Source organism: Nematolebias whitei, chromosome 3 (genome assembly GCF_014905685.2).
Source record: "Nematolebias whitei isolate Nwh7 chromosome 3, NemWhi1, whole genome shotgun sequence".
NCBI classification, from domain to species: Eukaryota; Metazoa; Chordata; class Actinopteri; order Cyprinodontiformes; family Rivulidae; genus Nematolebias; species Nematolebias whitei.
Genome location: NC_056500.1, coordinates 9,294,375 through 9,319,568, shown reverse-complemented (window position 1 = coordinate 9,319,568; position 25,194 = coordinate 9,294,375). Strand labels below are relative to the sequence as shown.

The 25,194-nt window shown below is 41.9% G+C and overlaps 1 protein-coding gene across 1 annotated transcript; it reads right to left on the bottom strand.

Annotated features, from left to right (window-relative positions):
• Nucleotides 1–8,054: 8,054 nt before the first annotated feature.
• On the bottom strand, nucleotides 8,055–23,604 carry kank3 (KN motif and ankyrin repeat domains 3). The gene is made up of 10 exons (XM_037674510.1): nucleotides 23,554–23,604; nucleotides 21,548–23,335; nucleotides 19,304–19,397; nucleotides 18,899–19,126; nucleotides 18,685–18,775; nucleotides 18,122–18,341; nucleotides 17,806–17,948; nucleotides 16,034–16,234; nucleotides 13,457–13,558; nucleotides 8,055–8,224 (listed from the first exon to the last, which is right to left on the bottom strand). Exons 1-10 carry the CDS (start codon nucleotides 23,588–23,590, stop codon nucleotides 8,162–8,164), a joined length of 2,967 nt encoding a protein of 988 aa, XP_037530438.1. The 5' UTR covers nucleotides 23,591–23,604; the 3' UTR covers nucleotides 8,055–8,161.
• Nucleotides 23,605–25,194: the final 1,590 nt, after the last annotated feature.

Genomic DNA, 25,194 nt, shown 5'->3' with positions numbered 1-25,194 from the left:
CAAATGGATCAAAGTGAACGTAGCTTCCTGTAAAATGCATTTCTCAAAACCAAAAGACACGAAACAACCGTGTTTCTTTTCACTGATGAGTTCTGACAGACGGGACAGACAGTTCTCGAGTGTCGATTTCCAAATTTCTCTGTAGAGGTGTGTGAATATCTGCAGTGTTTTCCTCTCGGGGTGCGAGGCGTTCACTTTCAAATGTCTGTCGTTTGTCCATCCTGCTTAAATAACATCACTAACATCCATCCATCCATTATCTTTTACCCGCTTCTTCCATTTTGGATCACGGGGGTCGCCGGAGCCCATGTCGAGCAGTCACTGTGCGAGAAGTGGGGGACACCCTGGACAGGTCTCCAGCCCAGCTCAGGGACACATAGAGACAAACAACCATTCAGTCTCTCACTCACACCTAGGGACAATTTAGAGTTACCAATCGATCTAACATGCATGTTTTTGTTCTGTGGGAGGAAACCGGAGTACCCGGAGAAAACCCACGCATGCACGGAGAGAACATGCAAACTCCACCCAGAAAGGTCCCGTGCTGGGATTTTGATCCGGCAACCTTCTCGCTGAGAGGTAACAGCTCTACCAACTGCACCACCGTGCCGCCTTGTTGAAACCAACCAGAATAAAACTAAAGTCTAGGCAAAAAGTAATATTTTACTCAGAGGCAATCTCCTGCAAACGACTAATTAGTTCTGTTCTAATAAAATATTGTCATCGTGTAAAAAAAAAAGTTTTATTATGTAATCTAACAAAGTTAAGTCTGGTCCTCTGTATGGATTAAAAAAATAAAATTAAAATAAATAAACTAGTTGAAACGTTTCATTTTTTTATTCGAAAGACTTCGTCAGTTTGAGGAGATTTGGATAAAAGACAAAACCTTTAAACTTTTTTTTTTTTAATCCGTCCAGAGGACTTGACTTAATTTTGTTAAATTTTTCTACCTGGATTATTGAGCATGCATCAGGATTTTTATGTAATGTTTCAAATCAAAAACATAGAAAAATATATTTTGCAATTTCTGCCACATTCTTGATTTTTCTAAACGTTAAATCACTGTGGGTACCCCATAGTTTGAAAAATATAAATTAGACTAAACTCCTAGATACAGACTTACTGTTGAATACATAAATAATTAGGTAAAAATAATACTAAATAGATAACTTCTAATGATTCTAACTGTGATGTAATTCCATGTATTTTATTTCACGTAATAGTGAATAAACATCCAAAAAGAATAAACTGACACAAATGCTCATTAGAAATATATCATAGTATTTTTTTAATTTAATGGTTATTAGCGGTAATCAAATCTAAGACAAAAATTACAAAAAACAAAACATTTTCTTGTCAGATTGTCACTTTTTAAAGTGAGTGTAACAACGCAGACACTGTTTCCATTTGGGATTTGTGGGATTATTCTGGATTTTGCTCTTGTTTAGCTGTTATCATTAACCGTGTATTGAACAACATAAGTGGCATATTCTCCTTCTAAGCCTAAACACCGTTACAGATGTCGTTTTGATTTTAGTTTTAATATTGCGTTGCGTTTGGGTTACTTTAAATTTACATATTGAACTAAACTAAAGGAAGTTTGAAATTCAACGGCTGAAGCTACGACTCCGATCTGAAGCCGAAATGCAGGAAATGGCGTCCTTATAGAAATAATTCCAATCGTACGCAGCCATAAAGTCGCCGAGGATTGATTCTGTTGGTTGATGGAGTTTGTTTTGAGACAGTGGATGGTGATTTCATCCCACGTCAGATAAGTCAAGTGACCATCAACTAGTTTTCTCATCGTTTCCTAAAAAAAAATCAGTAAATATCCATATTATGAGTCCGGTTACTCTTTAACAGTTAATCTTGTTTGTCCTCATTTAATGGCATTTTTGTTTTATTTTATATGCACATAAATAGTCAATATTCTCATAAATTTGAGAGAAAAAAAAATAAAAGTCCTAAAACAAGGATGTGTTCTGATTGTCTAATCAAATTATTGGAAATAACATAAAATGCTTTTGACTCATGCAGGTCCATGCCAATATTAAAAGAAAATAATTAAAATGTCTCAAATATCACACTTTCATTAACAATGCCAACTAAAATCATGTCACTAACTCTACGACCTTCTTATAATGCACCATGATTTTTATGTAAGTTTTTTGTTCTTTAGCAGTCGTGTCGCATCCCAAACCAATAACGGGACAGCCGAAGTACGCCATATTTTCCCGTCGACTTTAAGCCTACCATCGTCCTGTAACTAAGCATCGACTGACGAAGAGACGTGGAGGAACGTACAGAGAACTTTCAAAATGGCAACTTTTGGTACGGGCATCATCCGAACCAACCTGGAAAAAGAGAGCTCATCAGGAAACTTGGCTGTACGGGACGATACGCACCTACCTGGGCCAAAACAGAAGGGACCGGGCAGCATGGGAAGCCAACGTCTCGTCGACATCCATGAAGCGGCGGAGAGACGTTGCTGGACGCACACGTGGCTCCGATCAAACCAACCACCGGCCTATGTCCTCACGCCATTCTGTGTCCCTCCACCCCCCGCCACCTCCTGCTCCTCCTCCTATCCCGTATAGCTTCTCCTCCTGCATTCTCCATCTTCTTCAGATCATCTCCTCCTGGGTGTTATGTGCCCCCCCTCCGTCGTCGTGGCACCTTTTCCCACGCTGTCATTCCTCCAGGTTTTCAGTCTCCTCACAGATGCATGTCGTGTCCTCTTGAAAATCCAGCTGTTTCCCAAGTGCACTTTCCTACTTTTACGTGCACTGCACAAGAAAAACTCATCTGATCTGCAAATGGCATTCTAGAATGGAAAAAAACAACCTGTCAATAAAAATCTAGTTGACAATAAAAATAATGTATGAGAGCTATTTACATTTTAAAGCTGGTGCAGCTAAATCAGGAGCCAAAGCAGCTCCAGTCTGTGCAGCAGCACTCTGAAGCTGCAACTCTTTAACAGTTTGAGAGCCAGTCTGTTGGGGGACAGAAGCATGAAAATGAGGCGGTGGGGGGAAAAAAAGTCCTATATAAATAAATAAAGAGAGGATGCCACTGTTGCTATACAGAGCAAGGGGCTTAACAGTCTCCTGAAATCCTATTGGTCGGCCTGTTGCCATGTGCTCAGCAGTCAGCAGAGATGCTGCTAACAAATCAAGGAAATGTTCTAATATTAGACTGTATGTTTCTAGGCAGCAGGAGCCCCTGACCTCTCAACTCCGACAGCGTTACGTTCCACTTCACAGATCAGCATAATGAAAGAAGTGGTGTGGAAGTAACTGCTAAAAAAAAAAAAAAAAAAAAAATGTTACGCCACTGTAGACAAAACAAGCAGCCCTCCACCACCCCCATTCCACCCTCTTCTACATCAGCAGCAGACAGAGAAGAGAAATTCTCCGGACAACTTATGCATACGTATCAGTTTAGGTTTTAAATCTTGAATTTCTAGTCGTGATGCCTGATTAGAGCTGATACAAACAGGTATGAGCTGCAACATCACCAGTCCTGTTTTATCGAGCATCGAGGTGCTGTGTGTGAGGAGCAGCATCGTGATGAGGCCTGCAGCTTCAGGGAATACTGTTGATGCAAAGGTGGCTTTGTGTGTAGATTAGTTGTACGTTAAATACTGCACGATCTGATGATTCTCTGCAGAGCATCACCCAAAGCGCAGATCAACGTTCAATTTTTATTTTTAGAAGCATCATGCTAACATGTTTTATCGACTCAACCTCATAAAAACCGTTACCAGTGATGGTTGCGTTGGTGGAAATAATGGCTCAGCGTTTTTGTTTCTTTTTTCAGACGTTCCAAACGCGATGCACATTGCACACGTCAAGGAGTCAACGATGAAACGATGAGCATTAATGAGCGAAATATGAGTCAGCCCTCCATTCAAGTGGTCTTGATCAATATTTCTTTGGGCGTTTTGAAAATTCTTTCAAGGAGTTTTCTTCAGCCATTTTCTGCTTTTATGGATTTCAAAGCCGTTTTTACTCTGTATTAAAAAAAGGTCAAAACTCTGGTTCGGAAAAAAAATCTAATGTCCTCCCTTGAGAGGCCGAGATGGGGTGAAGCAGGGCAGCCGACTGGAGACCAGAAAGTCGCGATTTGACTTCCAGCCATTCCCACATGTCGTGGTGTTTCTGAACAAGACAGCCAATCCCCATTTGTTCAGGTCTCTCTTGTAAACGAGTCCCCGGGGCTCAATGGGTCTAACCTGTATAAATAAAGGTTGAATGAATGAATTGCTCCCGGTGTACCTCAGGTGTGATGGGTTAAATGCAGAGAACTAACTTTGCCATCGTATGGGAACTGTACAATGATGACAATCTCAGACTTCCCTCCCCTTCAACTGTTCCCTCTTCAGGAGTCCCCACAGTGAGTCATCCTCCTCCACCTCACTCTGTCCTCCACGTCCTTCTACCCACATCTGAAACCCTATTATCCTTAATGCAGCTTTTGTCTAGTTTACACTGTAAGGAAATTAGTCTGATAGGTGATTTTTAATTTAGATTGGTTCGAACCAGTGTCTGATGAATTTAAAGCACAGCTGGTAGACCTGCCGCCTCAGCGAGCAGGATGCCTCGGTTCAAATCCCGGCTCTGGAACTTTCTGGATGGAGTTTGCATGTTCTCTCCGTGCATGCATGGGTTTTCCCCAGGTACTCCGGTTTCCTCCCACAGACTAAAAACATGCATGCTAGGCTAATTGGTAACTCTAAATTGTCCCTCGGTGAAAGTGAGAGGCTGAAAGTTTGTTTGTCTCTATGTGTCCTTGTGATGGACTGGAGACCTGTCCAGGGTGTCCCCCGCCTCTCGCACAGTGATAGCTGGACATGGGCACCAGTGACCCCCGTGACCCAAAAAGGAAGAAGTGGGTAAAAATGATGGATGTTTGTCAATAAATCTTATTCAGATTATTGATAGTTCCACTCGTTCTAATCCAACATGTCTTGGCAAATCACTTCTTCTAGATGTGGTAAGGTTAAGTCAGGTCCTCTGGATGGATTCTTCTTTGTTGAAACATTTAGTCTTTTATCCAAAAGATTTCTTCAGTCTGAAGAAGACTGAAGAAATCTTCATTACTCTCAGGTCTTGATTACCTGCAGCATTTCCTTAGTGTGGATTAAATTTAGCAAAAGGGCCTTTTCTTACTCCGGGTCGAGATATGTAGAGGCAGGGTAGCCGACTCTGGACCTGAAAGTCCCAGTTTGATTCCCAGCCATTCCCACATGTTGTGGTGTCTCTGAGCAAGACACCTAATCCCTAATTGCTCCCCGGAAGCTTACATAGCTGCCCACTGCTCCATCTGGGTATATCCCAAGTGCAATGGGCTTAATTCAGCGAACCAATTTTGCCATTGTATGGGAACATCCAATGACGACACATAGCACTTTATTATTTATTATAACTTGGAACACCTTGCAACAAGATCTGAAGTTGTCTACCTTGATTTCTTTAAGGGATTTTAAATATTTGATAAGGTCATTAGAAAAATCTAACAAATATGTTCTTGTTTTTAGTATTTTAGATTGTTTCATATGGCACTTAGATTTTGTTTTATAACGCTATTGTTTTTAAGTTCAAATTCAAGTTCAAGTAGGTTCTACTGTCATTTGCATCACATGTGATACATGAGGTGGAATGAAATTATATACACAGGGTTCCAGTTACATTAAACAAGAGCAAAAATATAAAGTGTAAAAGAAACAGTAAATAAGGATCTAAGATATAAAGTAAGAAATATGCTAAACACTACAGTAATAGTGCAAAACAATCCACTGAACAACAGCAGCACAAATATGAGTCTGTGTGAGCAGATGAGTACGAATGAACTTTGAAATGAAATTAACTTTTTATTGTTATATATTGCTCACTGTTCTAAAACAGGTCTCTCTTGAAAGTGAGTCCTCATGACTCAACGAGACTACCTGCATTAAATAAAAGTAAAAAAAACAACTCTTGAAACTTTTCAGTAACACTTTACAATAAGGTACACATTTGATTAACTACTAGGGAACGCCTAAGGAACAAATCACGAGTTAATAGGTAGTTAACCAGTACTTACTGGGGAACACAGCCAAGCCGTATTCAGGGACTACTGGTTTGTTACCACAGAAACAGAGGAGTGATTCTCCATGTGGGTTCTGAATAAAACCTGCACCAGTGCGGTCACACCTCATAACTGTCAAAAACCTGTTTCCTAGTGATTACTGGTTTTATTACCCATTAGCTCCTGATTTGTTCTTTAGTTTTCTTGGTAACTACCCGTTAGTTCTTGATTAGTTCCTCTTCATTTCACAGGTAACTAACCAGTAGCGCCCTAATAAGGTTGGGCTGTGTGTTCCCCAGTAAGTACTGGTTAACTACCTATAAGCTCCTGATTTGTTCCCGATTCATTCCTGAGGATTTCTCTAATAGTTAATCAAATTTTGTGTACCTTATTGTAAAGTGTTACCAACCACACTCCTGACCATCGCCCTCAAGTACTTGAAGTCCTGCACCTTTGTGACCTCTGCTCCATGTAGCCTCGCTGTTCCACATTCTTCCCTCTCATTCACAGATGTACTCCGTCTTGCTGTGGCTGACTTCTATTTCTCTTCTTTCTAGTGCATACATCCACCTCTCCAAGTTCCCTTCCACCCATTCCGTTCTCCTCTGCTTCACTCCTTACAAACTCCTCCCTCAGGACCACCTCTGCTCCATTTCTCTTCCTATGCACACAGTGGTAAAACAACTTAAACCCTGCTTCAATGCCAAGGGTCTTCCTGCCCTTTCAAGGCTCTCACACACACAAAACATCTACCTTCCTGTCCCATACGATTAGAGTTGCTCCCCTCGGTCCTACATTCTTGACTTTCCTCTTCTCCCTCAGTCTCGGCCCTTCCTGACACAACCGTCACCATTTACCCGGGCTTGGAACTGGCACGAGAGATGCACTGGCTTGTGCTCCCTAGTGGCTGGTTTTATTAAATAAAACCTTAATAAATCAAGAATTTGTAAGTCTGCGTTTTATAAATACTTAAGAATAGTTTTTCGGGGGGAAGCTATTAATAATAATCTGATGTGAGGTCAGTGTAGACCAATTTTTAAATATATTATTTATGTTCTTGTCTTTAACTATTTGGAGCAGGTTGCATCACAATTGCAGCTCTCTCCTCTTTTCTTTTCTAGATTGGGGAGTTTTTCAAGTAAACTGCACAGAATAATAACTAGCTAATAATAAGCTTTGGCACAGCTGCAACCTGAAAGTGGCTCATGAACATGAGAACAGTTGATTGAATTGTGACGTTTGCATTAAGTTCAGTTAATGTTGGATTTAAGGTCAGAAGAGAGGCAGCAGGTTTTTAAAAGTCCAAAAGCCATGTCATTCTGCTCCCATTTTTCTTATAAACTTGTAACAGATTATATTCTGTTTCAAGTGTTGTTGTTTATAGAAACAAGCATGACAGATAAATATCTTATTGACTGTTTAAAGCTTCCAATGGAAAAAAAAATCTTCCTATCAACATTTTCAAGAAATGTTTATTTCAGATAAAAGTATCATTGTATTTATGAACACAGTGCTGACAGCAATTTAAGACACCCCTCGTTTAGAAGCACAGAGTTGTTTTATATTTGCATTTAAAATGTAGATTTTTAAAACTTTTGAACATTTAGAGGTGTAAATTCTGTTTTGTCCTCCCACAGACCAGAGCCGTCTGCAGGACTGGAAAAGGAAAGACAAATAAGTAACACACGTCAGCACTTCTTTATGGTTTAAAACATCTCGAACTCTTTGGACGTGCAGATCCACGGAGCTACAGTAGAATTTTCTGCACACGTGAATTATCACGTGCAGCATTTACTACACGAGTATTTCAATATTAACAGTAAAATGTTAGTTTTGTGCAAATAAATGTAATATTTTCATCCATTACAGATGAGAAGACATACTTTCACTGTAACAGGTAAGAACTTAATATAATCATTCAACATTTTATGGAAAAATAATGTTCTCATATTAACAATACTTATAAATGCAGAACATGTGGCATTACACATAAAAAAAATACATGGGTGTTTAGATAAAATCCAGTGGAGCTTTTCACAGCTCAAATCCAGTTAGATTTGCTGGTCTGTCTCAGGGAGCAGCATGGACGGTTTCAGTCTGCAGGCCAGGACTTGTGAGGGCTTGAGGGGCTCCTGGGCTGGGTTTTTGGACTCCCCTGGAAACCAAAACATTTTACATTTAATATAAAGAAGACATTTTCATATATTAGCTGCTGTATTATTATTATTTTTTAAATAAACACCTATATCATTTAGTAGCTACATGTTAGATTCTGTAAAGCAATATGTTGAGGTTTTATTGATGGTCATGTTTTTTTTTGTGTGTGTATAAATTACAATCCTATAATTAATGTTGGACTGAGTTTAATTCCAATATAGTTTGTGTGCCTGAATGATCCTTGGAGGTATGCTGTCAGGGACAAATGTAGATGCCCCCAGTAGGGTCTCCCAAGCAGATTGGTCCTAGGTGACAGGCCGGACAAACAGCGATTCCAAAGACTCAAACGGACAGAAAATGTCATGGAGCTCAGTGAAGGGACAGCCTGGACATGGGTTACCAGGTCCCCATCCTGAAGCCAGGCCTGGGAGAGGGGCTTATCAGGGAGCACCTGGTGATCGGGTCTCTATCCATGGTCCGGCTCAGCCAGAACGAGCAACATGGGTGTGCCTCCCTGTGGGCCCACCACCTGCAGGAGGGGCCATATGAGTCGGGTGCATGATGCCATGGGCAGTAGCCACAGGTGGGGGCCTTGGCGCTTTGACCCTGGCTTACCAAAGCTGACTCTTGGAACATGGAACGTAACATCTCTGGTGGGGAAGGAGCCTGAGCTTATGCATGAGGTTGAGAGGTACCGATTGAATACCTCCAGAATCAATCTCCTTGAGAGGAGATGGACCTTATTCCACTCTGGGTTTGCCCATGGTGAGAGGCGCCAAGCTCGTGTGGGCTTACATTTAGTCCCCTGGTGTGTTGGATTTCTCCCTGGTAGTTGAGAGGGTAGCTTCCCTGTACCTTCGAGTGGGGGGATGAGCTCTCAGAGTTGTTTAGCGCCAAACGGCAGAGTATCTGGCCTTCTTGGAGTTCTTAACAGGGGTATTGGAAGGTGCTCAAGCTGGAGACTCCTTTATTCTGCTGAGGGACTTCAATGCCCACGCGGTTAACGACACCCGTGTGACCTGGAGGGGTGTGACTGGGAGGAACGGCCTCTCTGATCTGAACCTGAGTGGTGTTTTGTTGTTGGATTTCTGTGCTAGTCATAGTTTGTCCATCATAAACTCCATGTTTTAGCATAAGGGTGTCCATAAGTGCACTTGGCACCAGGACGCCCTAAGTCATAGATCAATGATTGATTTTGTAACTGTGTCATTTGATTTGCAGCCATTTGTTTTGGACGCTCGGGTGAAGAGAGTGGCTGAGCTGTCAACTGACCACCACCTGGTAGTGAGTTGGATCAGATGGAGGGCAAAGATGCTGGACAGACCCAGTAAACCCAAATGTGTAGTGAGGGTTTGCTGGGAATGCCTGGCAGAAGAACCCGTCAGACAGATCTTCAACTCACACTTCCGGGAGAGCTTTGACCACATCCCAGTTGAGGCGGGGGACATTGAATCTGAGTGGGCCATGTTCTGTGCCTCAATTGCTGAGGTGGCTGCCTTGAGCTGTGGTCACAAGGTTGTTGGTTCTCTCGTGATAGCCATCCTCGAACTCAGTGGTGGACATCCTGGGTTAGGGAGGTTGTCAAGCTGAATAAGGAGTCATATTGGACATTGTTGACTGGTGGGACTCCAGAGGCAGCTGAGGAGTGTTGAAGGGCCAAGCAAGCCAGAGCCTTGGCTGTTGCTGAGGCAAAAGCTTGGATGTGGGAGGAGCTCAGTGAGGCCTTGGATAGAGAATCTCGATAGGCTCCAATGAGATTCTGGAAAACCATCAGGCAGCTGAGGGAGGGAAAAGCAGCGCTTTACTAACACTGTGTTCAGTGAAGGTGGGGTGCTGTTGACTTCAACCAGTGATGTTAACAGGAGGTAGAAGGAATAGTTCTCGAACTTTCTCAATCCCTGCACGTCTTCCATGGAGGAAGCCAAGTCAGGGGACTTTGGGGCTGGTCTGTCCATTACCATGGCTGAGGTCGTTGAGGTAGTTAAAAAGCTCCACGGTGGCAGGGCTCCAGGGATGGGCAAAATCTGCCCTTATTTCCTTAAGGCTCTGGATGTTGTTGGGCTGTCTTGGCTGACACCCATTTGCAACATCATGTGGACATAGGAGACAGTGCCACTGGACTGGCAGAAATGGGTGGTGATTCCCCTTTTCAAAAAGGGGGACCAGAGGGCATGCTCCAATTGTGGGTGCATCACTCTGATTAGCCTCCCTGGTAAGGTCTATTTGGGGGTGCTGGAGAAGCGAATCCAATCATTGGTCGAATCTCAAATCCAGGAGGAACAATTGTTACATTCCATTCTGGCCAAGTAACACTGAACCAGCTCTTTACCCTCAATAAGGTCCTCGAGGGGTCATGGGAGTTTGCCTGTCCAATCTACATGTCTTTTACAGACTTGGAGAAGGCGTTCAAGTGTTCTTTGGGACACACTGTGGTGGGGTGCTCCACGAGTATGGGGTTAGGGGCTCATTGCTATGGGCTATTTGCATTACTGGCAGTAAGTTGGACCCCTTCAGGGTGGGAGTTGGACACTGTCAGGGCTGCTGGTTGTCACGATTCTTTCATAACTTTCATGAACAGAATTTCCCAGTGCAGCCAGAGGGTGGAGAGAGTCCAGTTTGGTGGCCCCAGGATTTCATCTCTGCTATTTGTGGATGATGTGGTCCTGTTGGCGTCATCGTGTCATGATCTTCAGCTCTTACTAGAGTGGTTTGCCGCTGAGTGTGACGTGGCTGAGATGAGAATCAGCACCTCCAAATCTGAGGCCATGGTCCTCAGCCGGAAAAGGGTGGATTGCTCTCTACAGGTTGGGGGTGAGGTTCTGCCTCAAGTGAAGGAGTGCAAGTATCTTGGGGTTTTGTTCATGAGTGAGGGAAATATAGAACACGAGATTTACTGACGACTTGGTGTAGTGTCTGCAGTATTGCAGACTCTATGCCAGTTCATTGTGGTAAAAAGGGAGCTCAGCTGTAAGGCAAAGCTCTCCATTTACCGGCTGGTCTATGTTCCTACCCTCACCAACGGCCATGAACTCTGGGTAGTGAGTAAAAGAATAAGATTGTGGATACAGGTGGTTAGAATGAGTTTCCTCTGCGGGGTAGATAGACTCTCTCTTAGAGAGAGGGTGGGGGTTCATTTATCTGGGAGAAACTCGGAGTAGAACCACTGTTCCTCGACATTGAGAGGAACCAATTGAGGCTGTTCAGTCATCTGGTAAGGAAGCTCCCTGGGCACCACCCTAGAGAGGTGCTTCAGGCATGTCTGATTGGGAGGAAACCCTGAGAAAGACCCAGGACACTCTGGAGAGACTATGTCTCTTGGTTGGCCTGGGAACGCCTCGGAATCCTCCCAGAAGAGCTGGAAGAGGTGGCTGTGGAAAGAGATGTCTGGGCCTTCCTGCTCAAGCTGCTGCCCCTGTGACCCAATTTTGGAACAAGCGGAAGGTAACGGATGAATGGATGAATGGGTGGGTGGATGGATGGATGGATGGATTTAAGTTTATGTAAAAAATAAAAAAACGGGTGACAGCAGGTTAGAGACAAACCAGTCCAACACAGAGTCTATCACGATGATATCTACAACACATCAACAATGAAAAAAAAAACTGCACAGATAGAAAAGTGGAATTTTTTCACAAGTACCATACTGTATGTTCCATCGTACACGTCGCTCTGTCCTATAAGTCGCATCAGTCCATATTTGTCTAATAAAGTGGAAAAATCCATAAATATGTTGCTTTGTCATATACGTCGCATCTATTATGCGCCACCGCTGATCACTGCTGACAACCTGGAAATGTGGGCCAGTGTTACAAAATTGATGGGCTGCCAAATGGCGGCCGCGGAAGTGTGCACGGGAGTACTTTAACAAGAAGTTAACAAGATTAACACTTAAAAACAACTATCTGTTTGCTTGAAATTATAGCAAAGGTGTGTCTCAGTCTAACATTTGCTTAACAAATGCACTTTAATGGTCAAACTAGTTGCATTTTGCCAGGGCAGTGCAGCTGTTTTGATGGTCGGTTCAAGCAGCGAGCAGAACAAAGGTGGGGAGACTATGGTAGGCTGATTGTGTCACTAATAGCTGGTGAAGATTCTCAGTCATCCAGGACATGGTAAATTCAAGTTCAAGAAAAAAACAAAGTATAAAATAAAGTATAATAAAAAAAGTCCAGTTGTTTTTGTCTTGAACTTTTTTGAATTTGTCATTATAGCCATGTTTACCTATTACATGATACAATGGCATGCCACAGTGCTACTACTACTCTGCTGCAATCAAGTGGCTGAAAGTGGTAGTGCTCAATTTATTTATTTTTTTCAGTCAGAATTAATGAAAACGGTCATATCTCAGCCAAAAATTGGTTTATAAATATGGGGAAAAAAATCCATAAATGTGTCGCTTCGGCCTACAAGTCACAGGTCATGTAAATTGTGCAAAAAACTGCGACTTATAGGGCAGAAAATACGGTACCTGTTTTTCAATGGTTGACTTGTGCTTTCTGTTGTTAATGATCCATACCAACCTGCTTTTTTTGGACAACAGATTGCCTACGATTTATCCCTGGGGTGTGATGCTGATCCATACATTCTTACTTGTGCAACAGTTCATTGAAGGTTTACTATGCAGTTTAAAGTATTTTTCTTTCCGAAAGTAACTTTTCCTATCTAACCATGTAGACCCTAAAAATACAAAAATGATCTATTAAAAGATAACAAAATACTGTGGTCAACTTCCTGTTGGAGTGTTATATCAAAAATTGTTAACTTTATGAAAGTATGAGGTTACATGCAGTCATATGGTATGAATCATAACAGCCTGAACCATATTTTAACAATAAACAGAATAGTTTATATTACATTACTATTTGTTAATGAATTAAAATTGATTATTGCTATAGCATGGCTGTAAAGATAAATGTCTTTTGCCAGAGACAGCAGACCACAAAGCCTGGTTATCAGCTGCAGGGGGCAGCAGTGCATCATCAGTCAGTACAGTCCACGCCCTAAATACAGACTCTAAATACAATAGTTCACAAGCATCAATTCTACTGATAATACAAAATAATGTTGTTGTTTTTTTTGTGTGTGTGTGTCAATATGTGATTAAAAAAGTACTAAATATTATTTAAGTGTAGCTACATCAACTCAAAGTCTGTAGGTTTTTTTGTCAAACAATCCATTTTGAACATGTCGAGCTCCAAAGAGGAGGAGGTGAATGAGAGACTGGACTCACCACAGGAGTTTGGGTCTTTGCATAGTTCATATGTGCATACAGAAGCACAGCTGTGTCATTGTGGGCTGCTTCCAGTGCAATGGACAGAGCATTACTGCCATCCTGCAGACATGAGAGGAAAACAGCAAACTCTGTAAATGTCAGGTTGTTGAACTAAAACAGACTTTTACAGTTTTAGATGGATCGCGTGATAATCAGCCGTCAAATGGTTGAGCCCTTTAGGCAATTTGTTAATTACGGTCAGCCACGGCACCATCACGCATCTGTGATTAGGCAGTAAAAAGAAACAGGACGCTTGTTTGCCCTGAATTCCAGCTGTTCGTTTGTTTTGTCATTTTAAATTTCTCGACATGTTTTAAAACATGCTGAGGAGAGTTTATCAAATCTATATTAACGTAATGCCAAGTATTTAAAAAAGTAACATAACAGTTTTAGGAAATTTATTATGTTTTCAAATCTTTCATGCGAGTTTGCTCGCTGTGGTGACCCCTGAAGAAGAGAGCAGCAGAAAAAAAACTTAATTATTTTACCAAGAAGGAAAATAGGGAATTCTTAACAGAACTGCTTGTGTAATATCTGATACTTGTGCTTAAGTTAGTTGGGGGGAAAAAAGAGAAACAACACTAAACTGCTTCGTAAGTCAGCTTTACAACTAGTTTCTCTTCGGTGGTGGAGGTGGGGGCTTTTCCCAGACTCCCCCTCCCCATCTGTCCAGCTGGGCTGCACTGAAACACAATCCAAACGCTGCCTCCTACAAATGGCCTGCTCATTCTGGCACAGATGTGAACACTCAAATATCTGTCTGCCTGGCTTCTCCTCAAGCATCCAGACAGACCAGTTGACTGTAAAATCACTTTAAAAGTCACAAGGCTGAGGAGATTTAGACAAAACAAGCGCCGAGTTTGGAGCATTTACAGTAAATGTGTAATCCTTGGTTATTATAAAGGTTTTCCTGGACAAAAGCAATTTCTGCTGATTTGTTTTCAGGTAATTTTGTGAAGTATGCAGAAAACTAGTTTTAGGGCCAGCGAGGCAGTTTGTCTGAAAGCATCAAGTCTGAACAGAAGGGGTGTCGCTTTTTAATTCTTCCCCTGAGACATCGGAGCAGAGCAGCGATTGTGTTTCCTGTATGCAACACTGATTTGATGACACTAATCTGATTGTGGCGCTGTAGATTTTTAATCCCGTCTCTTCGAGCGAGAAAGTTTTGTTAAAAAAGTGTGAAGAGGAAACTGCCAGAATCGTAGTTTCCCAAGGGGAGCTGTTTCCTGAACAGATTTGAGCTGAATCCCAGACAAGAGTTCTCATGCGTTTTCATCCTGCAAAGACCCAACAATTGGATTGAGGTATTTATCTCAGCGTAGGAAAAACCTAAAACCAGCATCTTGTTGGGCTGCAACAGTTAAAGACAGATGTTCAACAGTTACGTGAAGGAGTCTCCAAAATGTTAAGGATTTTCAATTTTCTCTCAAGTCACAGAAGATCGCCAACTTAAATTTTGAACGTGTTACAAAAAAAATGTAAGTTTTTTTTTTTATATATAGTTGTAAAGTGCTTCTCAAACCCTTCCTAATTTAATTTTTGTCATTCTAGAGCCCTAGAAAAGCATTTAGACATTTGCTCAAGAGCTCCCCTAATGAAAGAAAACAATGTCTAGATCAGGGGTCTTTCAAGCGTTGATCAAAACCGACACAAAACTATATAACACAGCAACTAAAAGGGCTAGTTTTAGTGGTTTTCCTGTAATTTATTTTGCAAATATGTGAATACTAGAAACATTTCAAGGAGTAAAACATACTCACTTTCACTTTGTTTTATTTCTTCAAAGTAGGATAAGTAATTTTTCAACATTTAAAAAAAAAAAATCACATAAGACTCCATAGTTTATTGTTTTAGATTTTAGAAACTGGGCAAAAACTATATATTTTATTCCTTCTTTACAAGAATCTCGTCTTTTATTTTGTCTTAGAGTGTAAAAATATCAATAAGTGTTAAAAATCATTAGATATTTTTATTTTTTTAAATCACCCCTACTGTCCAGAAAAGCATCTTCCAACAAACTTAAAGTGGTCTGTGGGTCATCAGCTGAGAATCCCAGTTGTGACAGGTATTGTGACTCCGGACACGTTTAATTTAGTGAACAAAGGGACAGAAATGGCTCTTTTGATCATAAAGGTTGCAGACCCCTGGTCTAGATTTTAAAAACCACAACAGTGATACATACAAATTGTGTTCACAATTTCGTTCCAACACATGTACCACATGTGGTGCGTATGACGAAGAACCTTACCAGTTTTATGATAATTGAATAATTATCATAAAACTGATTATATCTATCTTCAATTCCAATGTGTGCTCAAGTAGATTAAATTAGGGCTGGGGTTTCTGTGACGTTTAAAAATCAGCCATGCAAAATGGGTTTGGTCACAAACACTGCAAATGGAAATTCACCTATTTTCTTGCAGTTTTGAGCAGTTAATCTGCATCAAACAATAGCAGCAGCCATCTTTAAATCTATAAAACAGCAGTTTGTGTCATTTGATGAAAAAAAACAACAACAGTCTTTAAAGGCCTTACATTATCCACAATGGAGATGTCACAGCCTGGCTGTTCGAGGAGCAGTTTGACGATCTCCGCACGCCCGTGCTCGCTGGCGCACATCAGAGCTGTGGACCCCTCGTCGTCTTGCACGTTCACATCGGCGCCACACTCGAGCAGGGCTCGCACCATCTCCTGCCGCCCGTGGCTAACGGCTAGCATCAAAGCTGTCTGACCTGCCTGCAAAGACAAATGTTCGGTTTTATTTTTATACATTTTTAAGATGCTGTTTGAGGAAGTACACAGTACACGCAAGATTAAATAAACATTTTTAAATGACCATCTTTTTGTTCATAGATAAACTTGTCTTCTCCTTTGTCTAAGCACAAACTGAGTTGTTTCTGAGTGATCCTCTGTTCTTCCACTGCGACGAATCAAAACATCCCAGCATGTGTCAGTGATCAATCACTCCTTTACCCATTTTTTACTTAATGTTCTTAGAGTAAATTGAATTTCTGATTCCATATTCAGTTTTAATAATTTTTTATAGATGTAAAGTTACACATAAGTCATCTTCACATCTGTAAAACAGGATTCATTTTCAAAATCATTTATTAAAGTGACTATATGGTGTATACATATTACAGACAGAATGTAATGGAACTGCTGAATGTTGCACTACATATAGTCATTTTTAAAGAAAAAAAACAACTTTGTAGTAAAAGTTTTACAAGGACTAGGCAAGTTTGTGCACAGAACTCTTGCATCCCAGAGCTAAACTTAACACAAAGCAGCAAACAATGGTACAGTTTTAATTCCTGACCCTAAACTGCATTGCGTGCCACATGTTTTATTCCCCACAGCAACAAAAACAAGCACCAGTAACTGGATTTATAGAAAGTGATGCCGTAAACGCAGTCCCATGACTTGGCCCTGCGAGGAGCAGTCAGGCGCCACATAACGCTACACAAACCTGATTAAATCAACTCCACAGATAAAACCACTTGAAAATCCACAAATTTTATACATTTGCTTAATGAAGATCAACTTCTGACAAAAGTTTGTAGCATCTCACGAAAATTTGACATCATGCCTCTCAAATAAGTTTTTTTTAAGTTAATATTTATGGATAAAAAGTTTAAACATGTTTTTAGATAGAAGCAGCTACTAAAAGAGCATGTTTTAATGGAGAACGAACGAGGAGAGGTTTTACATCGTTAGAAAACTAAACTCACTGCGAGACGCTTCATGTCCAGATCCAATCACATGCTTGTAAGTAAAGAAAGACAAGAATATTGAACCGATCTGATCATGGCAGCACAACTAATAAAACCAGTAGTGGCTAAAATGTCAGTGGTGACGTAAATGGTGCTGATCAGTGATTCAGGATCATTATTAGCCAAAGGCCATACAGTTATGTGGGTGCTCTGTTTCCAGAGCAAAAACAAAAAAAAGAAGGAGAAATGGTCAACTTGACAACTCCGAAGTTTCCATACGAGCGAAGCAAAGACAGTTTTATGTCAACTGCGAGTGAGAACTTCTTTAAAAAAAAAAAAAAACTGCATCTGGGAAAAGCTCAGCTGCTTTAATTATTTTCACCCAAGAAGCCACGTGTTTGTTCATAAACTCGTTTTTTTTTTAAAAAGCAGTTTTTATTTGTTTTTTTGTTGCGCATACCCAGACTGCCCTGAGTAAATAACTGTTAAAATGATGGTGGAAAAGCTCCTGGTTGTAATTAAGAGGTTAGAAACCACATGTGAGCATTGTTTTTGGTTAAAGGGGTTTCTGATGAACCGACAACAAAAACGTACCTGGCTGGCCTTGGCGTTGACGTTCCCCTGACTGAAGAGCTTTTTGACTACAGCCATGTCGTCGTCTTCCTTTACAGTCGAGAGAGCAGCCAGCATGATGGCTGTGTAGCCCGCCTTGTTCTGCTTATCCACACAGCACACACCTACAACAAGCAGGAGTTACTAAGATTGACTTAAGCACAGGAACCAGAGTTGATATCAGTACAGCCGACCAAGAATAAACAACATACACTTTAATGTGAAGTTTACACAGAAAGGTGCTTGTCGGAGTGTATTCAGTCACAGTTATTCACACAGTGACATGCCGCTCACTGACCTGTGTCCAGCAGCAGTTTGACCACTCTGAAGTTAGAGTGGGAGACGCTGTAGTGAAGAGCCGTGTTGCCGTTTCCGTCGGTCATGTTGACCACGTGCTTCAGCAGCACAGACGACACCTCAGAGAACGCCATCAGGTAGTCGGAGACCCGCGACGGCTGAGCCATCTTTGCACTGGAGATCCGGAACCACTCGAGTTGGACAATGTGGGTGCTGGACAGCTGAAGATGATTTGCATATAGTTACACACTGAAAACATTAAACGTAGCTTAGTGTTGTAAAAACTATACCCTGTGCTCAAACTGTTCTTAATAGTAGGCTGACAGGTTGTTAAATGTTAAAGGAAGTGCTTTTCATCCGTTTTAAACTCATTTCCTGCTCTTTGTATAACTCCCATTATTGTTAATAAAATGTAGTAATTCCAAACATCTTTACGCAACGCATTGAGTTCCACATTTTATAATCAGCTCGAGGTAAACATGACATGAAAATGCTGTTGGGTATTTTACGGTAATGCAACGCTGAAATGTTTTCTTATGGTAAAAGAAAAATGCAGTGACGCACCACTTCCTTACTCTTCAGAGTTTCGACATCATCGTTCAAGTGATTCTTCAGAATCAGGCAGGCTTCGCGCATTTTTGCGCTGAACTCAAACCTGCGACCAAAACCAGCAGAATTTACTGTTGCCCGAATTTAAATCATTCTTGTGTTTTCATTTAAAAAAAAAATTTAAAACCGCTCTCCATGATGTGTGATGTACGCGTCACAGTAAACGTACTTTTCTTTCACGGCTTCTGATGAACTAGTTGCAGCTTTCAGCGCTTCCTCATCCGTGTCGCTCTCATCCAGGTTGACGTTTCTCTCCTCCTCTGAAGTCTCCTCCTCTAACGCTGCCTCATCCTCTTCTGTGCTGTCCAAGCACTCTTCTCCGCTTTCTCCAGAAGAACTCACAGCTTCTTCTTCCTCCTCCTCCTCCTCTTCTTCCTCACTAGACGTAGACTCATATCTGGAATAGGCCAGAAACGTTTCAGTTTTGCACAGTTGGCTGTATTAGAGGAAGTTTTTGTGGGTGGGTTCCAACCTATGACTAGGTCAAATAGTTTTTTTGTTTCCAACCTTCAGACTTTCTGTCATGCCTTGACTTGTGCTTCAGTAAAAATAAAAAATAAGAATTGTTGCATACCCTCCATTTAGAATTCCAACAAACTGGAGGCTCTTCTTGCGGTTCTCGCTTGAGCTACTCCCATCCTTCCTCTTCATGATTGATTTCAGCATACCTGTCAGCAAGAAGGAGGAAACCATATCCAACAGTCCAACATCAAAAACACAGACCTCACACACAAGCAACAACAGATTTATATTTGTCACTTTAGATGATGAACTGTGGATGATTTTTAAATGACTTTTTGTAGGCATGTCCAAAAAAACAATTTGCCAAACAAAACTATTTACTGATTGATGTGTTTTCAAACTCTAAAGGCCCCAAACAAAGCCACAGAGTTGGGTTCTCCATAGTTACTGAGCTGAAAGGGATTTCAGACCATCAAATATGTTCTCAAACAAAAGATAAAATAGTTTTTTTTTATTTTAGGTCATGGAGGCAACAGGTCCAGGAGAGAAACTCAGACATCCTTCTCCCCACCAAAACTCTCCAGCTCCTCCTGGGGGACCATGAGGTGTTCCCAGGCTCAGGAGATACACAATCCCTCCGGATATTTTTGGGTCTGCCTCTGGGCCTCTTTACCGTGGGATGGGCCCGGAAAACCTCCCAAGTGAGGCATCCAAGGGGCATCCTAATCAGACCCTAAAGCCACCTGAACTGACTCTTTTAGATGCAAAGAAGCAGCAACTCTATGCCAAGCTCCCCCCGGATGAAGGAGCTCTTCAACCTACCCCTAAGGCTGAGCCAGCCACCCTACAAAGAAAGCTAATTTTGTCTGCTTGTATACTGGATCTCATTCTTTTGGTCATGATCCAAACATGATGACCATAGTTGAGGGTTGGAGCGTAGACATCTCAATAGATGGAAAACTTTGCCTGTTGACCAAATCAAACACCTTCCTCTCCACAACTGCACCTTGAAATCCTGTCTATGAACACCACAAACAGGATCAGAGACTAGGGAAAGCTCTGGTAGAGTCCAACCCACACTGAGAACGAGCTCGGCTCTGTGCCACGAACGCAGACACAGCTCCTGCTTTGGTTGTACAGGGGCCCTTAAAAGCAACCTAGAAGCCCCATACCCCCGCAGCACTCCTCACAGAATGCCTCTGGGAACATGGTCATGAGCTTTCTTCTGATCCACAAAACGCATAGACTGGAGAGTCAAAATCACTTGTCCCCCTTAGCAACTCCGCAAGGGAGAAGATCTGGTCTGCTGTTCCATGACCAGAGCGGAAGCCACACAGCTCTTCCTGAAACCAGTGTTTGATAATCTGTTAGAGCCTCCCTTCCAACACCCTGGAATAAACTCACCAAAGCAAAGCAATCCCATGTGATCCCATGATAGTTAGAACACACATATGATAGCCCCATGACATCCAGAGTCTTCAGCATCTCAGGGTGAATCTTGTTCATCCCTGGCGCCCTTCCACCAGGGAGATTTTAACTACCTCAGTGACCTTTGCCATGGTAATGGAGTCCTCTTCCCCGGAGTCCTCTAGACTCTGACTCCTCAAAGGTGGATGTGGTGGACAGATTCAAGAGATTCTCTAATTGTTCCTTCCACCGCCGAACAATATCCTCAGTGCAAATCAGCAGTTCCCTACACAGATGTGGGTGTCCAAGACATAAGAACTGCAGGTCTGATGATGCAATTACAAAATCAATTATTAACCTTTGGCCTAAGATGGCCTCGTACCAAGTACACTTATGGACTATGCTCAAACATAGCCCATTGCACAGAAGTCCAATAACAAAACACAGTTCATGTTCAGATCTACAAGGCCATTCCACACAATCACCCCTTTCCAGATAACTCAGTCGCTGCCCACCTGGGCATTGAAGTCACCAAGTAGAACAAGGACATGACCAGACGGCAACCCTTCCAGGACACCATCAGGAGGCTCCAGGAAGGTTGGGTAATCTGAACTGCTGTTTGGTGCAGAAGCACAAACAATAGTCAGAACCTTCCCTTCTGCAGCTTGTAGCCACAGAGGCAACTCACTTGTTAACCAGGGAAAAAAACTGAGGCATTCGGCTGGGGCCTGTCAAATAAGATTTATTTCAATTTGTTTTATGTGTTTAGCTATAAATCTTTTAGTATTGTACATAAAATTTCAAATGTCTCCAGCATGTGAATAAATAATAATCTCTATAAATGGTTACCAAATGATTTAAGTTACAAATTATGCATTGTATGTTTTCCCAAACTTTTTTGTTTTCTGGAGAACTCCCTAATGATCTGTAATAAAAGTATAGAACTCACCCGTCTTGCTGGCTGTGGTTTCCTCTCCTTGGTCCAGTTTTTTCCCCTCCGCACCAATTATCTCTTCTTCTGGTGAAACCTTGTACTCAGTTATGGTTAGCTGTCTTTTTTTTGGCACAGTAGCTTTCTGCTCCTCATACTTTTCATCAGGCAGCATCTCCCATTGGCACCCAACACTGACCCGTTCATCAAGTGCTGGTCCTGGTTCCTTCTCTGCTGCAGCTGCAGCAGCAGCATCAGTCTGGGTACCCTGTTCAAGTTGGCCTGCTGCTAAACCTTCTCCAACACATACATCCATCATCTCTGGATGGCACATAGTTGCAGCATGTCTTAACACAAAAGTTACTGTCTCTACTTGGGCATGTTTCATGTCTGGTTTGACAAAAGTTTCTTTGTCAAATGTGACTTTGGACGTTTTTTTATTTATCTGGGTCCTAAGGATTGAAAGGTCTTTGTCAGCTGTACTCAGACGATCTTCTAGAGCTGCAATGGACTCTTGTTGGAATTTAATGGTGTCCTGTAAGGTGTCTATCTCCCGCTGTGCCTCTGTGCTCAGCCCAAGTAGCGACTCCATGACCCAAACCTCAGCCTCCTTCATCTCCACTCTGGCCTGCACAGCCTGTTCATGAACCGCAGGGGCATCTGTTGCTGTGAATTTCTCACTCATGTTCACTTCAGTGCACACAGATACATCTTTCACACCATGGCTGTGGTAGAAAACGACAGAGGCCATGGACACATCTTCCCCAACAGCCACTGATTTCATTTGAACAACTGCCTTTTCTGGAGCACTTACTAAAACCGTTGCTGATGTTTGGGGAGATTTCTGTTCCTTTCCCTCAAACTTCTCCGTCAGTCTTTTTAGCTCACCAGGTTTGACAAGACTTTTGTGTCCAGTTGGTGAAGTCAATCGACTGTGATCAGTTTTGAGAGTTTCTGTAGTTTGGGTAGAAGTCTCTGCAGACTGAAGCTTCTGTTTGGAAGCCTCTATGGCTACCTTCTTCTCCTCCAGAGCCAACAGAAGCATATCTTTTTCTGCACGAAGCTTGGCCACCTCTTCCTCAAGTGCAGGAACACCCTTTACCCTTTCCTCCATCTCCTTCAGCTGCTTCAAGGCTGTAGCCATCTGCTCTCTAACCGTCTGCAGCTGGCTGGGGGGGATTGGGGTCACTGTGGTACCAGCAGCTGGAGTGCTGCGCCCAGAGGTCTGAGGACTGGGTTTAGTCCAGCTACTTTGCAGAGGCTGACTGGACGTAGAGAGAGTGAGCTGTTTGGGAGGATCTGCCAGCTGGAGGCGCCCACCGTTATGGTGCTGGTGGGTGTGTTCCTGCTGTAGCCGCCGGCTGGTTTCCAGAAGAGTCCGCTCAACCCTTGGGTTGCGTTGCGGTGGAGGCGGTGGCACTTTGGCCCCAGCAGACAGGGGGGGAATACTAAGAAGAGTTACGGGTGAAAGAGAGAGTCCTTCACAGGGGGCTGAGCCAAGGCGATTACGTGGCGGTGGTGGTGGAGGAACTCTGCCATCTTCACTGACAGGGGATGAAAGTGATTCTGTGGATGTCCATCCACTGGTACGACCTCCAACACTTGGACTCCTCTGGGAAAGTCTAAATCCACGTCCAGAACGTCGGGAACTCAAAGGTGCCCGACGAAGGTTGTGCCCACTTTCAATCTCCTCTACATATTTAAGGAAGTCCAGGTCCAGCTGGAATCCATAAGGAGTTTGAACAGAGTAAGAGGCTGACTGATCAGCCTCCTCCTGACTGGAATAAATGAACGCAGAGCCTAAATCTGGAAAGGAAAGGACATGCTTAAGACAAAGCTTTGCCACCAATTTACCTGCTGTCACATGACAGTTTTTACTAAGGATCTTTATTTACTATCGTATTTAATTGTAAACTTATAGTCAAACAGCCTTTTCATGTTAAATAAATCAATGACAATTTAAAAAAAAGTGTCACAAATACATGCTGAAATTTGAAACGTTTTTCAAATTTGTAAGTTCTTACCTGGCATCTTCGTATTAACTTGCACCGACTGAGTCATTTTTTCAGGTCCTAACCCCCTCCCACAGCCTCAAAAAGGGTTCAGGCTAAGGAAAAAACAAACAAACAGTGGTATTAATGCATGTGCTATGATTAAGTCAAAGAGTAAACAAAAATATTGCACCGCGGTTGACAAAATTATCAGCTGAAACTGAAACTTAAATTTGGATGTAGATGCTTCTTTACAGAAAGGGTAAATAAATGCAACGGGGCCAGAAATAATTCTTTATTGCTCATTAGCATGGAACAGAACTTGACTGGATTTAAAAGACGGGGAATCTGACGTTTGCATAGGTTTTATTTTATGTATCAGATATTTATTTTTACACACAAGTGCTCCAACCGCAACATGACTGAAAAAAACTGCAACCTCTCTAAAACATTAGCTGGTGCATTTCCTTCCAGGCATAATATTCAGGTACTCTGAATGTTAACTAAATTACTAATACTACCACCACCACTACCACTACTACTACTACTACTACTACTATTACTACTACCACTACCACCACCACCACTACCACTACTACTACTTTAAATACTACCACTGTGCTACAACTTTACATCCACAGCAGCTTCTTTCACATTTGGGTCCTCAAAAGATATGTAGCAGGAAAAAGTCATCACTTAGAATAAGTTTGTAACAGAAAAGGCATAAATCAACTAGGATTATAGATCACACAAGTTAACCTAAATATGACATATTTTGACTTAAAACTAGGGATGAACGATATTGGATTTTTGGCCGATATGCCGATATATTAAAACTTATTGGGCCGATAACTAGGAGTGCACGATTGCAGTTTTCTGGCCGATCACTGATTTCTAAAAAGTTTGACCTGCCGATTCCGATTTTGGCCGATACTGATTTTTCTTTTATAAGCGACACTGTCAGGTGTTATAAGGTCACAATGCACCTTCAATTTTCCAATATTATTTTATTGAAAAACACACCCTTGAACAATATCCTAGAAACAATACAAACTTGTTTTAACTGGCCATGAGGTAGTGCTCTGGAATATAAATGAAGTGCAGACAATTGTTGTTAAATCTAAAAAACATCAGTAAAATCAGTTCTCATGCAAGTATTGGCCGATTTCCCAAAATTAAGGAAATCGGGGCCAATTTATTGGTGCACCCCTATCGATAACCAATACTAATACTAGGGGTTGAACGAGTATATAATTTTTAAACTCGACATTAACATAATAAAACCCGAGTAGAACTCGAGTATTTGATGACGTCATAGATCTCAAGATATAAAAATAAATAAATAGATAAAACCGCAAAAAAAGGTAATTATTTACAAAAATAAAAGACCAACAAAACATTGGGAGCGTATATTATGCTCCTACCATTTATCATACTGCAAAGAAGTCACAGGAAAAACTAAACCATTAGTTATTACTATTAAACTGCAAACGTGAAGAAACGCAGCACGTCAAAAACGAAACTTAAACCGAAACTGGTTCTGGTTCGGTGGATTGGACCCGGTGTTACACCATACTCTGTGACCTGCAACAGTGCAACACCGCCCCCTACGGTCATACGATGGTCACATAATATGACGTCACTACGGATACCCGACTTTACATTTTTAACATC

What these genes read in the sequence shown, in the direction of transcription:
- kank3 (XM_037674510.1), bottom strand. Translation starts at nt 23,590, where the DNA reads ATGACTCAGTCGGTGCAAGTTAATACGAAGATGCCAG. An exon ending in CAAACTGCTGCTGGACACAG is followed by an intron (nt 17,949 to 18,121) that starts GTCAGTGAGCGG and finishes TGCTTGTTGTAG; the next exon opens with GTGTGTGCTGTGTGGATAAG. An exon ending in ACATCTCCATTGTGGATAAT is followed by an intron (nt 13,559 to 16,033) that starts GTAAGGCCTTTA and finishes TCATGTCTGCAG; the next exon opens with GATGGCAGTAATGCTCTGTC.